The sequence below is a fragment of the Aricia agestis genome, chromosome 2, assembly GCF_905147365.1.
Source record: "Aricia agestis chromosome 2, ilAriAges1.1, whole genome shotgun sequence".
In the NCBI taxonomy this organism is placed as follows: domain Eukaryota; kingdom Metazoa; phylum Arthropoda; class Insecta; order Lepidoptera; family Lycaenidae; genus Aricia; species Aricia agestis.
The window spans coordinates 644626-661635 of record NC_056407.1 but is presented as its reverse complement, the minus strand read 5'-3'; the positions used below and the strand labels follow the sequence as shown (position 1 = coordinate 661635).

The window sequence follows — 17010 nt, the reverse complement described above, 5'->3', positions numbered from 1 at the left end:
GAAAAACATTAAATTTGTATACTGACTACCTACCTATTTTTGCTGTTATTTTTGCAATCTACGATACAAAAACCATTAAGACCAATTTCTAAAAATTTCAAAACAAGATTGACAAGTTTGTTTGACTACTAACTGAGCCCCTTTGGTTGCATATTTTTGCCACGGCAAGCGCGGCAATCGCTTTCTTCAGGTGGGTGAAACTTTCGAACAAAAAAAAATTGGGTTCCAGATTTAAACATAGCAACTAAATTAAGTTGGATAATCTGTGCAATTTTTAAGCAAGATCGACAGTGATTGGTTGATAAAAAAGACGAAGAAGAAGTTTAAGCCACTCTGACATTGGCAACTCACCGAGGCGGCCATTTTTAAAAGAAGAAGAAGATTTTTTGTGGGTAAATATTTCTACTTTGAAGTTTTAATTTTTGATATCAATTTTATATGCAATTTGGAGGAGTTCAGTTTACTTAAACCACAATTCATATAAGTCGTGATTCGCATTCGACGGCACCGGGAGAAACACTCGCAGCGGCCAGCGGTCAGAGTTGATGTCTAGTCTGACCTTCTCAAGGTGACCGATATCGCGGCTCGCTCAGTGCGGGTTCGGCAGCGGAACGTCGCTGTATCGTGCACAGTAAATAAATCAGGATGAGCGTGCAAACGGATTCCGACAAGCGAAAGCAGATTTCGGTTCGGGGCATCGTCGAGGTGGAGAATGTGGCCGAGGTGAAGAAGGCCTTCAACCGCCACGTCCACTACACCCTGGTGAAGGACCGCAATGTGGCGACTCCCCGGGACTACTACTTCGCCCTGGCCCACACCGTCCGCGACCATCTCGTCTCGCGCTGGATCCGCACGCAGCAGTATTACTATGAGAAGGACCCCAAGGTTAATGTTATTTTTTTATGTGTTTATGTACCAATTATTAAGTTATTATTATCCATTAAACTCAAACATTCATACAATTAGGGGTAATAAAATAACTAATTACAAGCTATAAAACTGTTCCTCTGTTACTTAAATTAAACATAGTAACAAACAGCATGTTATTGATGAATCTATTTGGGCTGAAACCACTTACCAAACAGACACAAGGTCAGTAAGTGAGACTAGACTGCAACCAGTTTAGGATAAACACACATTATTTGCTATTTAAGTAATTATTTGTGTAATTACTGTCCAACATGTAATGTTATAGTGGAGCATGATTACTATAGAAAAATATGGTACCAGATTACTGTTTAGCTAACAGCAAAGGGTAAAAACGGGACTCTATTACTGAGACTTCGATGTATGTCCGTCTGTCTGTCTGTCTCCAGGCTGTTTCTCGAGAACCGCTATAATAGCTAGACTTCTGAAATTTTCACAGATTGTGTATTTTTGGTGCCGCTATAGCAACAAATACTAAAAACAAAAAGGCAATATTTAAGGGGGGCTCCCATACAACAAATGTGATATTTTTGGATGTTTTGGTTCATAATTCCATTGTCGCAATATATAGACACTTGAAATTTTCGCAAAATCCTCAAAATTTATATGTGTACTTTAATATTTGATAATAAAATTAAAATAAAAGAAACAATTAAGGGGGCTCCCATACAAAGAAACACAAGTTTTTCCCTCCCTACTTTGGAACCCTTCCTGCGCGAGTCCAACTCACACTTGGCCGATTTTTAATTAAAACATTACATGCTTCTCTATTATATGTCATAATTATGTTTGTAAAAACCTCGCATAACATAGAATTTATTTTACTGTTAACTGGAAATATACATAAATAATAAATATCTAAATAAATTCTATATGATTACAACATGGTATATTTTACAGCGTGTCTACTACCTCTCCCTGGAGTACTACATGGGAAGGTCCCTTCAGAACACTATGATCAACCTTGGCATCCAGGGTACGGTGGATGAGGCCCTGTACCAGCTGGGCCTGGATATTGAGGAGTTGGAGGAGCTGGAGGAGGATGCGGGTCTCGGTAACGGAGGTCTCGGGAGATTAGCCGCCTGTTTCCTGGACTCTATGGCCACCCTGGGCATGGCAGCTTATGGTTATGGTGAGTGGGACAATTTACGGATACTACTCTACTATATTACTCTTATGCCCAAAATAAAAATTGTACAGGACCCATGTATTTGCTTGTGATAAAAACTAGCCCATGTCCATTGCCATGGTCTATTTTAGCTCTGTCACCATTAAAATCAGTCCAGCCATTCAAGTGATTCTATTATCAAGGAAAGTAAACTAAATAAAGTCCTTAAACCAAAAAAAAGAATACAATAATCTGTTACTGTGCTTCTTTAACCCATTCATGACCACCGTGCCAATTTGGGAACACTTTGTTTTTAATCTTTTATGAAAAAAATATTGACATTAGGTGAAAAAATCTTACATATTAAATTTGAAAGTGTTGTCGTTACGTATAAAATTAAATAGTTTCGTTAAATATTATACATTTATAGCAATATTTGGCTAAAATATGCTTTCGAGTTACACGTCGAGGTAGTTACCTGTTTGGAATTATTCTATATTACATGTTAAGTATATCATCGTAAATAGACATTATTCTTCAAATACAATAAATAATATCCTATAAGCACATAACAAGCTTTTTTCAAATCGTTTTTTACCATTTTATAGCAACTGAAACGTTACTGTACCAATTTTGGTACACTGGCTACATGTATACTAAAAAAAATATTTTTTTTTACATTATTGTGATGAATCGATTAACGACTTTATAGTGTCATTAACAGCTACCGTGGGATTGAGGAAGCACTGAATACGTATATACTACATAATATATGCACATAGTGATGATGCCTTGAAATAGAAATTGACCATCATTTCACTGGAATCCTGTGTATTTATTGACAAAGTGGTTTGGATGATAGATAAATTTCATCAATCTTGAAAAATGTTCAGGAGAAACTAAAGTTCATAACGTTGGTACTTTTTCGGATTCTGAGGATAGCGGTCATGCATGATGAACCTGCAGCAGGCAGCGAGTTGAGCTTGTCTTACATCTAATAAGATTCAAACTACCGCTAATATAATAGCAGTACATACGATTGGCCTAATTGATTAGTGCTCAGTGCTACTTCTTGACGAAGTGTACTCCTTATACTCAGACTTATTCAGCATCGCATAGCCTATCACTAAACTAAAAATAGCAAACTTTTATAACAACTACTACAAGAAACCACAGGGATGATGTGGTCAAAATGGACCAATCAATATTGTTGTATAGAATTGGCATTCATTGTTGAAGTGTTAGCACATAATATATAATCACACACATGATTGACATGAGCTTATCCAATGCGTGTCTTTTACATTTTCAGCATAAAGAAGGTGCAATTGACAAGTTATTATTTCATCAAGGCAGAGCTAGATTTTACCTCCTATAATGATCTCGTCACTAGCATCCAAAATCGAAAAACTTCGTGTCAAAAGTACTTTCAAACCGTAAATATTAGGTTTTCCGTCATAATAAAAGTCTAAGAGCTTATAAAAAGAACGAAAAAATAATTTGCATTGAGTAGGAATGCTTCACATAAACCCACCTACGCCGACCCCATAAGTGGCCATTGTGCCAATTTGGGTACACCCCTATAATTTAAATAAAATATATATTTTTAATTTTTTTTATTTATATTCCTTACTATTATAAAATTAAGAAGTTTCTAAATTTTTTCTTGCCGTTTTGGTTTGGCTACAAATGGGTTAAACATATTCTCATTAACTGTTAATTTATCCCATAATCTTTTGTTGATTATCAATTTAATTATTAACAAAATATACAAAAATCATTTTGACACTTGTAGCTATGTGTAAGCTGACACTGACAATAATATGTATTATCATTGGCTTCATTCCAATTGTGTTAAAACATGCCTAAATACCGAGAGTTGGATTCATAATCATAAAGATGTGTTTATGATTTAACAAGGTTTAATTAAAAAAGTGATTAAACCAATCTCTGTTTCAGTGTATTTTGTTACAAAATAAATATTCAAACATAATTATAATGTTTTATAATTATCTGATAATATGATAAAAGAAAAAGCTATTGATAACTTATTATCAAAAGCTGAATATAACCAGTATAGTAAAAGAATATAGAAAGATGACTGAGAAAATTGTTGTTTGGTTGGTTTCTTTTAAGCACCATAATGACAGTTTGTATTAAGTGTTAATTTTTATCACATATCCTAATTTACTTATATAAGTATACTTTTAATTTATATAATTCATCGAGCCCCATAATATGCTCACCGGTGAACGAGACACAATAGAATATCTATTGCGTCTCGTTTTTCCACGATCGACGGGTTAACATGATGAATAAAATTATGCATCTTCAAACACGAGTAACAGCTTTTTATTCTCAACATTAAAAATTGACATGGCATTAAAAGTATTTTGGAAAATGTACGAGACGTAAGTACGAGATTTTCGGTCATTCATCGTACTACCGAAATATATTCACGAGTGTCAGCGCGGTATTACGGAATGATTCATTTTAACATGTTTGCTGACAATGACCTTAGATAATAAATTTTAAGATCAGTATTTTATACGATTTGTAACGTAGGTAAAATAGCATCTGTGATCTGATAGGTGCAGGTTAAAATTGTTTTGTTATGAATTAATACGAATCTCGTAAAAAATAATCCCACCAAAAACATAAATGTAATAAGAATGGAGAGCCAAGTTCCATACAAACATTATTCTTGTCTATGGAGTATGGACTTCGCCGTAAAAAGGATGGAGATCTAAATGAGTGCCAAGTTCGATGGAAAATTGAAATATGTATGTATAGGAACCAAATAACATTATGAACAAATAATAGTCTATTTCTTTGCTTTATTGAATACTAGCTGTCCCGGTGAACTTCGTGTCATTTCAAAACCTTCCCTGGACTTCTACGAATATTTTAAAACTAAAATTAGCTCAATCCGTTTGCCCGTTTTCGAGTTTTACCGTTACTAATACAATTTAAAATCCATTTTTATATATACTTATAGATCTATAACAATAATTGATGTTATTTAAAAATAATGTGAGATCTTAAAATAGATTAGATCTAACTTGGCCAGTTTTCATTACATCAGTCATTTCATAAAGTTATTGAACATTTTAATTCTGATGAAAACTAGCCAAGTTTTGTTTGTTTTTTAGGGTTCCTTAGCCATTTGGCTAAGGAACCCTAAAAACCGGCCAAGTGCGAGTCGGACTCGCGCACCGAGGGTTCCGTACAAATTTTTTTTTTTTTCACGGGTTAAAGGCAATTAGATCTAAGTATTTGATATGAATTTCAACTTGATAGCTCTACGCGTTCATGAGGAAAAAAGTAATAAGTTTATATTTATTAAAAAATATATATTTTGTAATGTAACTAAAAATTTAAGGTTTTCGGAATTTTTCCTTTATGTGTGCTATAAAACGTTGCTTCATGCCAAATTTCAAGATTCTAGGTCGACTGGAAGTACCCTTTAGGTTTTGATTCCCTTGCGAGTACTTGCGAGTTTCAAAATATGCAGCTTAAATTGCTGTTTCTTTTGATTGCGTTGACATAGAAGTTTGATTTTGTTACAGCTTAAAGGTATTATAGACCTGAGTATTTGGTATGAATTTCAATTTAATACCTCTACGCGTTTATGAGGAAATGGGTAGTAAGTTTAAAATTATTAAAAAAAAATATATTATGTGATGTAACTAAAAATTTATGGTTTTCGTAATTTTTCCTTTATCTATGCTATAAGACGTTGCTTCGCACCAAATTTCAAGATTCTGAGTTCACGGGAAGCACCCTGTAGGTTTTGATTCCCTTGCAAGTGTCGAAAATTTGCGGCATAAACGGCTGTATCTTTTGATTGCGTTGGCTTAGAAGTTTGATTTTTTCACAGCTTCAAGGGACAGTAGACCTGAGTAATTGATATAAATTTCAGCTTCATACCTCCACGCGTTCCTGAGAAAAAGGGTCTTGACAGACGGACGGACGGACAGACGGACAACAAAGTGATCCTATAAGGGTTCCGTTTTTTCCTTTTGAGGTACGGAACCCTAAAAACGGAACCCTTAGGGAGGCGCGGCCATGCCGACTGTATGGGCGCCGCAGACTCGATCGCACAAAAAGTCTCGTCGTCTGCGATCTCCCTTATAGATTCGTCATGTCTGTCTGTCTGTCTGTCTGTCCGTCCGTATGTCACAGCCACTTTTCTCCGAAACTATAAGAGAAATACTATTGAAACTTGGTAAGTAGATGTAGTCTGTGAAACGCTTTAAGATTTTGATACAATAATGGAAAAATAATATAAACATGATTACTACAAAAAACTACCAACGAAAATTGGTTCGAACGAGATCTAGCCAGTAGTTTTTTTATACGTCATAAATGGTAAACCTTAATTTAACTTTCATTAAATCAACTGAAATATGAAAATAAATCAAAAATCTCTTAATTTCATAAAAATAAACCTTATTGCTGCTGCGGAACCCTTCATGGGCGAGTCCAACTCGCACTTGGCCGGTTTTTTTTATTTTTCCCCATGCTTACACACAATTACCGAGCTGGATTCGAAATTTCAGCCTTCTAAGTAATCTGGAACTGGGTTAGAATTTTGATCTATAGGTCAGTCAGCCAGTCAGTCAGTGACAAAAATGTAGATTTTCGGACGTTAGTAGGTATTTTAATAACCGTTTGAGCTGTGCTTATGAAATTTAGATCATATATTTATCTCGCAAGTCTCATTATATGAGCTAAATTTTAAACGTTTATGCGAAATAGTTTCTGAATTATGAGGGGGTCAAAAGTAGCTACAAATGGTTCGTGTACACACGGTGCTGCTCGCCAGTTCTGTTGTGCTGGAACTTGGCTTGACACGCTACCGCGTTAGACACGCGGTAGCGTCCAAAAATTTTTCCTAGTAAACAATGATGGATATGGTTTAGATTTTTAACCTTCGAGCATCTACTACTAGCAAAAATTGCTACTACCTACCTACTGCAACTTTTCATCATTTCATCCCTCCACGGGAAAATGATATCATTCTCTGTCCTCATCACCTTGATGAGTGGCAGTCCCCCCCCCCCCCCCCCCCCCCCCCCCCCCGGCCCAGAACCTGGGTACGCCCATGCTTATCCTACGTAAATACAAGTACTTATCCTAAATAAATACATGCATTTTCTGTTTATTATGTAATACGTTTTTATATCGTTATCAGTAGCGATTATTTCATTGAGCTGCTGTAGTGTCACCCCGTGGCACAGTGTGATAAAAACCTCGATTTTGTTTCACCGCGTTTTTCTTTCAAAATACTATAGTTGATAGCTATATAAACATAAGAGTAAAACTCCGAGATCGATATTCTTTGTAGTTATTTTTTTAAAGAGTGTCAAAGTTGGCGTTTTTCCGGGTCAAAAATTTGCATAAAAATTAATTAAAAAAAAACTAATCAAGTAACATTAATTTTGTATATACCAATTGAACAAGCACTTAATACTTTACTTTTTCTCCGAATTTGGTTAACCTACTGTGATCAAGTAGGGAGATATTTATTTATTTAGTAATTTTAGTTTTTTATTTTAAATTTCGCGATTAGATCGAATTAGAAAAAGTTTTAAGCATGAAATGATAGTGTGAGTAATCCTTTATCAATGTTATCAAAAATCACACTCTAATAACCTCTGTGTCAGAAGTTATATCGTATTTAAATTTTTTTTAATAAAAATTCGGATTTTTTGTACCTAAGGTTGTCACTAAAGGTCTCTTGTTTGATTTATCCGGTTGATACGCAAATTTGCAATCGATATCCTATACAAAAAATATCAGGATCACGTTTAGGTAGGTCTAATAATAAAAAATCTGAAAGTGAAAAAATATGACGTAAATTAATGATTTAATATGCTCAAACAGTATCTAATCAGTAATCACCTTCTGATGTAGTCGGGGAAAATAAAATATCAACTTTAGTGACAACCCTAGGTATAAAAAATCCGAATTTTTATAAAAAAAAAATTGAATTGGATATTACTTCTGACACAGAGGTTATTAGAGTGTGATTTTTGATAACATTGATAAAGGATTACTCACACTATCATTTCATGCTTAAAACTTTTTCTAATTCGATCTAATCGCGAAATAAAAAATAAAAAACTAAAATTACTAAATAAATAAATATCTGCCTACTTGATCACAGTAGGTTAACCAAATTCGGAGAAAAAGTCAAGTATTAAGTTCTTGTTTAATTGGTATAAACAAAGTTAATGTTACTTGATTAGTTTTTTTTTTATTAATTTTTATGCAAATTTTTTACCCAGAAAAACGCCAACTTTGACACTCTTTAAAAAAATAACTACAAAGAATATCGATCTCGGAGTTTTACTCTAATGTTTATATAGCTATCAACTATAGTATTTTGAAAGAAAAACGTTGTGAAACAAAATCGAGGTTTTTATCACACTGTGCGTGGGTCGCCGCGTGCCTAGCAACTGACGTCCTACTGGCTACTGCGCTGACTACAAGCAACTACATATCGTGCTGATTAATAGACTACTGCTCTGATTACTATTGTGCTGATAAGCTAACCGTTTGGCTCCTAATAGCTTATATCGATACCCCCGATACCCCCCGTTTGATCCGACCCCAGCTAATAGATTATGGATTATTGCATCTATTATGATAACAAAATGCGGCTATAAGCTAAAACCAGCTGATTAGAGATTGATAAACATGTTATGCTCTCACATTTAGGTACGTAAAATACAATAATATACTTAAATAGATACTGTAAAAGCGTGATTCTGACGCCGCGCTGGTTATTTTCTCTGGGCTAGTACCCAAACCAATGAAAGGCATTTTGTAAGACAGCTCTGAAAGTGTAATAGTTTTAACCTATTCGGAAACTTTTTACTTTTTTAATATTAGATCTGTCCTAATGTGCTGTGTTTATAAATATTTTAGAAGGGCAGAATATATTGTATTTGTCTAAGCACCACCCAGAACTAAAACATCGTGTTATGTTGCCATTCACGGTTGCCATTATTTGTTATTATTTTCCGTGAACTTGACCAATATATTTTTTTCTCTATCTCGAACTCTAAGCCGGCGATCATATATTTTGTTGTGATGATATTATAATATAGTCCACGCGCGCTCCGCGTGACTATCACTTGACTTTATTGACTTTTTACTTGTCGCTATAGTTTGTGCGTTTTAAGATGATATGGGTGACAGTTTTCATATTCCTTGCTACGGGTTTTTTTACAAGAAAACAAAAAAAAATCAAAATGTAATAAATTATATTCCATCTACAAAAACAAATGTTTCCTATAATTGTAAATAAATAAAAATGAAAAGTTGCTAAATGCTAACTTATTAATACTTATAAAATTATAAATATTAACTGCAAAATAGGAGTATAAAATTATTGTTACGAAAACATTTGAAAAATGTGAGATGCATGAAACGGAACTTACGTCAATAGAGATTGACTCTGTTGAATCGAAATCAAATCGACAAAAAAGGGCGGCCATCTTAAATCGCCGGCACCACTGAAATGTCAGTACGAAATTGATAATTTCGATTGCAATTCCTTTACGAAGTGATTCGATATTTTTAAACTATCGATTAATGTTTGTTAGGTAACTTCCCTACTATTGTCAATTATAATGTGTCACGCATATCATCATAAAACGCACAAACTATAGAAGTAATAGCAAATATGAATCAAGTGATTCATGATTTTCTTTCTAAAAATGTGTAGCTAGAGTTTGGTGACAGAGTAATAAATAAACGTCGAGTCCCGTATATATAACTATTTGTTTGTCTTAGCATAACAATTCGTAACATGTTTCAAATACGGAGGTCGGAGAGACTTATGATTAAAGAAATTAAAGAAATTGTGACTAGGCACATCTGCCTCTATTTGGGATCGATTTATGTTCTGGGAGATCTATTTATTTACCGCCAGCTCGGTTATTTTAAATGGCAACTTGAAAAGACCGTTCATGGTGCGCGTGACGTTGCAGGTATCAGATACGAGTACGGTATCTTCACGCAGAAGATCGAGAACGGCGAGCAGCAGGAGGAGCCGGACGACTGGCTGCGCTACGGCAACCCCTGGGAGAAGGCGCGCCCCGAGTTCATGCTGCCCGTCAACTTCTACGGCCGCGTCGAGGACACGCCGCAGGGCAAGAAGTGGGTGGACACCCAGGTCGTGTTCGCCATGCCCTACGACAACCCCGTGCCCGGCTACGACAACAACGTCGTCAATACCCTGCGCCTCTGGTCCGCCAAGAGCCCCATGGACTTCAACCTGCGCTTCTGTGAGTATCCCGCCCCCCCCTCCGCCCCCCCCCCCCCCCCCCCCCCCCCCCCCCCCCGCCAAACCCGCACGCCTCGCACTCACGCCCGCCCTCTGTCCGCAGTCAACTCCGGCGACTACATCCAGGCCGTGCTCGACCGCAACGTGGCCGAGAACATCTCGCGCGTGCTCTACCCCAACGACAACTTCTTCGAAGGCAAGGAGCTGCGCCTGCGCCAGGAGTACTTCATGTGCGCCGCCACGCTGCAGGACATCATCCGGCGGTACAAGGCGTCCAAGTTCGGGTCGCGCGAGGCCGTGCGTACCACGTTCGACAGCCTGCCCGACAAGGTCGCCATCCAGCTCAACGACACGCACCCCGCGCTCGCCATCCCCGAGCTGCTGCGCATCCTCGTCGACGTCGAGCGCGTGCCCTACGAGCGCGCCTGGGACCTCGTCGTGCGCTGCTGCGCCTACACCAACCACACCGTGCTGCCCGAGGCGCTCGAGCGCTGGCCGTGCGGCATGCTCGAGAACGTGCTGCCGCGCCACATGCAGCTCATCTACCACATTAACTTCCTGCACCTGCAGGAGGTGCAGAAGCGCTGGCCCGGCGACGCGGACCGCATGCGCCGCATGTCGCTCATCGAGGAGGAGGGCGAGAAGCGCGTCAACATGGCCAACCTGTGCGTCGTCGGCTCCCACGCCGTCAACGGCGTCGCCGCCATCCACTCCGACATCCTCAAGGCGACCGTCTTCCGCGACTTCTACGAGATGTGGCCCGACAAGTTCCAGAACAAGACGAACGGCATCACGCCGCGCCGCTGGCTGCTGCTGTGCAACCCGGGCCTAGCGGACGTCATCTCGGAGAAGATCGGCGACGAGTGGACGACGCACCTCGACCAGCTGCAGGGGCTGAAGCGCTGGGCGCGGGACCCGGCCTTCCAGCGCGCCGTGATGAAGGTGAAGCAGGAGAACAAGCTGAGGCTGGCGGCGCTGATCGAGCGCGACACGGGCGTGCGCGTCAACGCCGCCTCGCTGTTCGACGTGCAGGTGAAGCGCATCCACGAGTACAAGCGGCAGCTGCTGAACATCCTGCACGTGATCACGCTGTACAACCGCATCAAGCGCGACCCCGCCGCGCCGCACACGCCGCGCACCGTCATGCTGGGCGGCAAGGCGGCGCCCGGCTACTTCATCGCCAAGCAGATCATCGCGCTCGCCTGCGCCGTCGGCAACACGGTATGTCCGCACTACGCGGTACGCCGCACACACGCTTTTTCACGCACATGATAGGTATGTGCGTGCAAATAGTAAATCCATAACGATCTTAATTCTAAAAAAATATCTGATTTTAGTTTTCATAGTTCATACAAACAATACATTAACGAAATCATCTTATATTAATATAATATACCTGTTATGTGACTGGGCGAAAGCCGCATCTAGTGACAACAAAAAGGTGGATTGGCGCAGTTTGTGTTGGCACCGACTCAATTATAATATTGTTTGTTTAAACCTGATCCACATGCGGTGTTTCTAAACAACTAAATTATTTTCATACATTCAAAATATTGATTTTCTCGGGTAATTATTTTAGATCTTTTGCGTACTAAAATAATCGTAGGTATTACGTGTACTTACATAATTATGTATCCAAACAATTTCTTAGTAATTTACTATCTTCCATTTTTCTGTCAAGTGACTTTTCAAACATATAGAGACAGGCGGCTACTTCGAATAGCTAATCAGTCGTTGAAATATTTTTTTAAATATTAATAAGCCAATTTGGAATCGTCGATTATGACTAAGTTCTGAAACACTTATTTTAATAGGTTTGACATACGAATTACGACACTTTTGTTTTTGAACCTCGTCGTCGCAACTCAAATAACGGCTGCACTCAAAGACATTATGCAGTTTAATAAGTTTAAGAAATTATATTAAATTAAAATATCAACACGAATCGTTGTAAGACTGGTCATAGACGGACCGCAAGTTGCAGTCGGGAGAAACTGCTCAAGAACTGCGCGAGCGGTCCGTGTATCTATACTAATATTATAAAGCGGAAGAGTTTGTTTGTTTGTTTGAACGCGCTAATCTCAGGAACTACTGGTCCGATTTGAAAAAATCTTGCAGTGTTAGATAGCCCATTTATCGAGGAAGGCTATAGGCTATATTTTATCACGCTAATACTAATAGGAGCGAAGAAATAGAGGAAAGTGTGGAAAAAACGGGGGAAAATTATTTAAAAGGGCTTATTTGAACGCGCTAATCTCAGGAACTACTGGTCGGATTTTAAAAATTCTTTCAGTGTTAGATAGCCCATTTATCGAGGAAGGCTACAGGCTATATTTTATTACGCTAAGATTAATATGAGCGAAGAAATAGAGGAAAATGTGAAGAAAAGAGGGGAAATTATTTGAAAGGCTTATTTGAACGCGCTAATCTCAGGAATTACTATCCGATTTAAAAATTTCTTTCAGTGTTAGATAGCCTGTTTATCGCGAAAGGCTGGCTATATTTTATAACGCTAAGACTATTAGGGGCGAAGAAATAGAGGAAAATGTGGAAAAAACGTGGGAAATTATTTGAAAGGACTTATTTGAACGCGCTAATCTCAGGAACTACTGTTCCGATTTGAAAAATTCTTTCACTGTTAGATACCCTATTTATTGAAGAAAGCTATATGCTATATTTTATCTCGCTAAGACTAATAGGAGCGAAGAAATAGAGGAAAATGTGGAAAAAACGGGGGAAATTATTTGAAAGGGCTTATCTCACGAATTACTGGATAAATTTTTCTGTTATTTGGCACAGACAAGAAGGATCATTGGTTATTTTTTGTGGACTAATTTGTTTGTAAAATATCTAATTCACGCGGGCGAAGCCGTCCGGAACGTTATATTTCGCGTGGTCATAACATCACGCGTAAACACCTGGACCCATTTTGCTGAAATTTGGTATAAAAATACTTTGAGTCCCGAAAAATAACATAGGATACATTTTGTCCCGGAAAGTGTATGGTTCCCGCCCAATAAACTTTTATGATTCTCGCCTAAACAATTTAATCTATTTTGAAGAAACTTGGCATGGGGATTGGAGATACTAATTAGAATCTGGGACAAGGAACGTTTTTTGTCCCGGAAAAATGTGCGGTTCCCACACTATAACTGAAGTCCACGCGGGCGAAGTCGCGGGCAACAGCTAGTTGCGGATATGAATTTAGTATGAAAACTGCAGATCTACTTGCGGCGTCCGTCAATGGCCGGCCTGAATAAAGCTCATTCTCTCATACTCAGGTGAACAACGACCCGGAGGTGGGCGACAGGCTGAAGCTGATCTTCCTGGAGAACTACCGCGTGACGCTGGCCGAGCGCGTCATCCCCGCCGCCGACCTCTCCCAGCAGATCTCCACCGCCGGCACCGAGGCCTCCGGCACCGGCAACATGAAGTGAGCCAACTTGCCACTTTCCAGTTCATATGCAGTCCTACAGATTTCCTAGAGATCTTTTGCCAATAGAATGACATTGAGATGGAGACGTAGATGCGAAGTTACACCAACGCTGGTTCTTATTTCGGCCTCATGCATTTGATGACATTGATCGGAGGGTGGGGAACTCAAACGGTGGCTGCCTGTAATGTGATTTTTAAACAGGCGGCGTTAGTTCAGTACCCTAGTTCGCCTATTTGTTTTAAATAATATGATAGCAATTGCGTTCTTGGTCGATACAGTCAGCTTCCTCTATCAAACGATAAATAGGTGTTTTCATAAAATGTAATTTCAAAAAAAGACATTGACATTACATTCGGGGGTAATAATATGTTTGCCGTTATCGTTCTACGATAAAGTCATTTCTTGTCTAGATTAAAAAAAAGCTCGTTGTGGCATGGCACCGTGAGCATTTGTAACTAACGTGGTAAACGCAGTAAACTGACCAGTGGCTAATGTCAAACGGTGTACTAAGTACTAATATGTTGTGGACTGTAATGCAGGTTCATGTTGAACGGCGCGCTGACGATCGGCACGATGGACGGCGCGAACGTGGAGATGGCGGAGGAGGCGGGCGAGGACAACCTCTTCATATTCGGCATGAGGGTCGACGACGTCACCGCGCTGCAGAAGAAGGGGTGTGTACCGCTGTCCCCTTTCATGATATACTAGCTACTCGTGTTGGGGATCTTGTAGCATTCATCTTCTTTCGATTGCAACCGTACTAATAAAATGTTAGGCTTTTATTTACTACGATAATAGCTCACAAAAGCGTCCAAAACGCATGCAGTATAAAGTCATTATATTATCTGGCGATTTATGACATTTGACATCGTCATGCGTTACTCGAAAGAAAAATAAGATTTGCGATAAGATATCAGAAATCGTATTACTAGTTACTACTAATACAAGCAAAATCAATTGGATTATTATTATAGATATAATAGTAGTAGTTTAAGCTCTAGTATTATAGAATAACATTACATACTTTTTATTCCCAAGTAACTTAACTAAAAATACACAGACTTCCTACTTTATTCGATGTAACAAATAAACATTTATTCCTTATAAGTTATAATATCAATTTTGTGTACAGCTACAACGCGTACGAGTACTATGAACGCAACCCCGAGCTGCGCGCGTGCGTGGAGCAGATTCGCAGCGGGTTCTTCTCGCCCGGGGAACCGGCGCGGTTCGCGGCGGTGGCCGACGTGCTGCTGCACCACGACCGTTTCCTGCACCTCGCCGATTTCGACGCCTACATACAGGCGCAGGACACCGTCGCCCGCGTCTACCAGGTAACTCCTACTACACGTCTCACACACTCACAATCAATAGTAGCTGGCTACTGGCACCATCGTATGGCCTACGCACAAACAGCCGTCTGATCCACCAATTACGTCTCCCCGTAGCGCTCTACTTACTCCTCGCTCAACCTTAAAAATGTTGGACTTTCCGTCGGGCATGCCGTTTAGTTACGTCAACAAACATTGCAACGTTGACGACGCGACGCCACAAAGCAGTGTTGTGGCCTAGTTCTAATGCGGTCTTAGTCACCAGAATTTAAATATGAATGACTATATGTGGTAGATACTGATGCTAATAACTAATAAGATCCCAATTTGTTTCTAGGACCCGGCGAAGTGGGCGGAGATGGTGATAATGAACATCGCGAGCTCGGGCAAGTTCTCGTCAGACCGCACCATCGCCGAGTACGCGCGCGATATCTGGGGCGTCGAACCCACCTGGGAGAAGCTGCCGGCGCCGCACGAGTCCGCCTAGATCCGGCTAGACTACCGGCAGTCCGGCTAGGACTTCCGGTTAGCAGACATGTTACGTCCGACACGGTCCGGCTGTATATTATGTAAACAAAATGCTCTCGGTTTGAGAAAAATATAGTCGGTCTGTCTGTCAAACTGCGATTGCGTATATGTACGTACGTATACGCAAAATTTGCGTACATGTACGTGTAATGCTTTTTTAAAATTAAAACGAGTAAAAGTTCACCCACCATCAAAGAGGAAATCTCTAAATCATGCACTAGATACAAGCTACGCTTAAATAACCACCCTAATGACCTTGCCCACGGTCTCCTCGAAAAAAGCCGTTATGGTCGTCTCAAGCGCCACAACATACTGGACCTGGATAACAGATTCTAGCCAATTGAATATAGAGGCCTAGTTACTGAGCTTGAGCCTCTGAGCGTCTGCTTATAACCTTCAGGTTGATCGCAGATAACAAGGGAAAGAAAAAAAAAACTAGTAAAATTGTTACTCAATAATCATTAAAACTGTAAATCATGCAACTTTAGCATATAGATGATACGCCGCAAATTTTTCTACGTAATTAATAGACAAGGAAAGAGTTTTTGTTTACATGTACAGTATTGGACCTGTAGCGGACAATATATTCGTAGTGGTAGCTCGCAATGTATTTTTATTCACATTATAATAGGCTTATGAATTTTTGAGCTGAGTGTATTGAAGTTTCTTAATCATTAAAAGTTCCTGTAGAGTTTCCATCGACAATTTATTTTCAGAATACTTCAATGGCCCATTGAGTAAGTCAATTATTATTAAATCATTTAAAATGTGTATATTGAGGTGGTTGTATGTTGTGTTGATTATAATATTATTAAAGTTGAACTATACTCAGTACATGAGGATTGACAATATATTATAACATACAAAATATATTATTTTTATAAATATCAATATTAACACTATTAAAAATTAAGATTCATTTTTGAAATAATATGTTAAATGTGTTTTATAAATGAACTATAACAATATCGTCCAGCAAAGTTAACTACAATTTTAAGACTTTGTTAATATATTTATTAGGTAATGAATAAATAAAGAAGTGCCATACCCTACCAAAACTATCGTCCACAGACAACATAATATAAACATTTTACTATTCTAAAGTGTGCCATATATTAAAATGTTTATCAAGGAGTAAAAGAACACCGAATGGTGATGTAGTTTATTATTGAAGAATGCAGCGCCGGCCGCGTCACTTCTTTTTAGTCTTCTCTAGTCTTCTTAATATGTCTATTTACCTTTATTACCTCGGCATGTGCTAATATTTGATTACTGCCAATAAATTCGGTAATATAATATACTGACAAGTCATTAGAATTAATAATAAAATTAGAATTAATTAAAAAATATACTATATGTAACTATCACCTTATCCTGGCTT

The 17010-nt window shown here is 38.8% G+C and overlaps 1 protein-coding gene across 1 annotated transcript; it reads left to right on the top strand.

The window, feature by feature from the left end:
• Nucleotides 1–415: 415 nt before the first annotated feature.
• Nucleotides 416–16130, top strand: LOC121739799 (glycogen phosphorylase). Its single transcript, XM_042132370.1, has 8 exons — nucleotides 416–885; nucleotides 1828–2059; nucleotides 10039–10335; nucleotides 10438–11555; nucleotides 13616–13767; nucleotides 14310–14444; nucleotides 14903–15104; nucleotides 15439–16130. The coding sequence occupies exons 1-8, from the start codon at nucleotides 646–648 to the stop codon at nucleotides 15586–15588; spliced, it is 2526 nt and encodes an 841-aa protein (XP_041988304.1). The 5' UTR covers nucleotides 416–645; the 3' UTR covers nucleotides 15589–16130.
• Nucleotides 16131–17010: the final 880 nt, after the last annotated feature.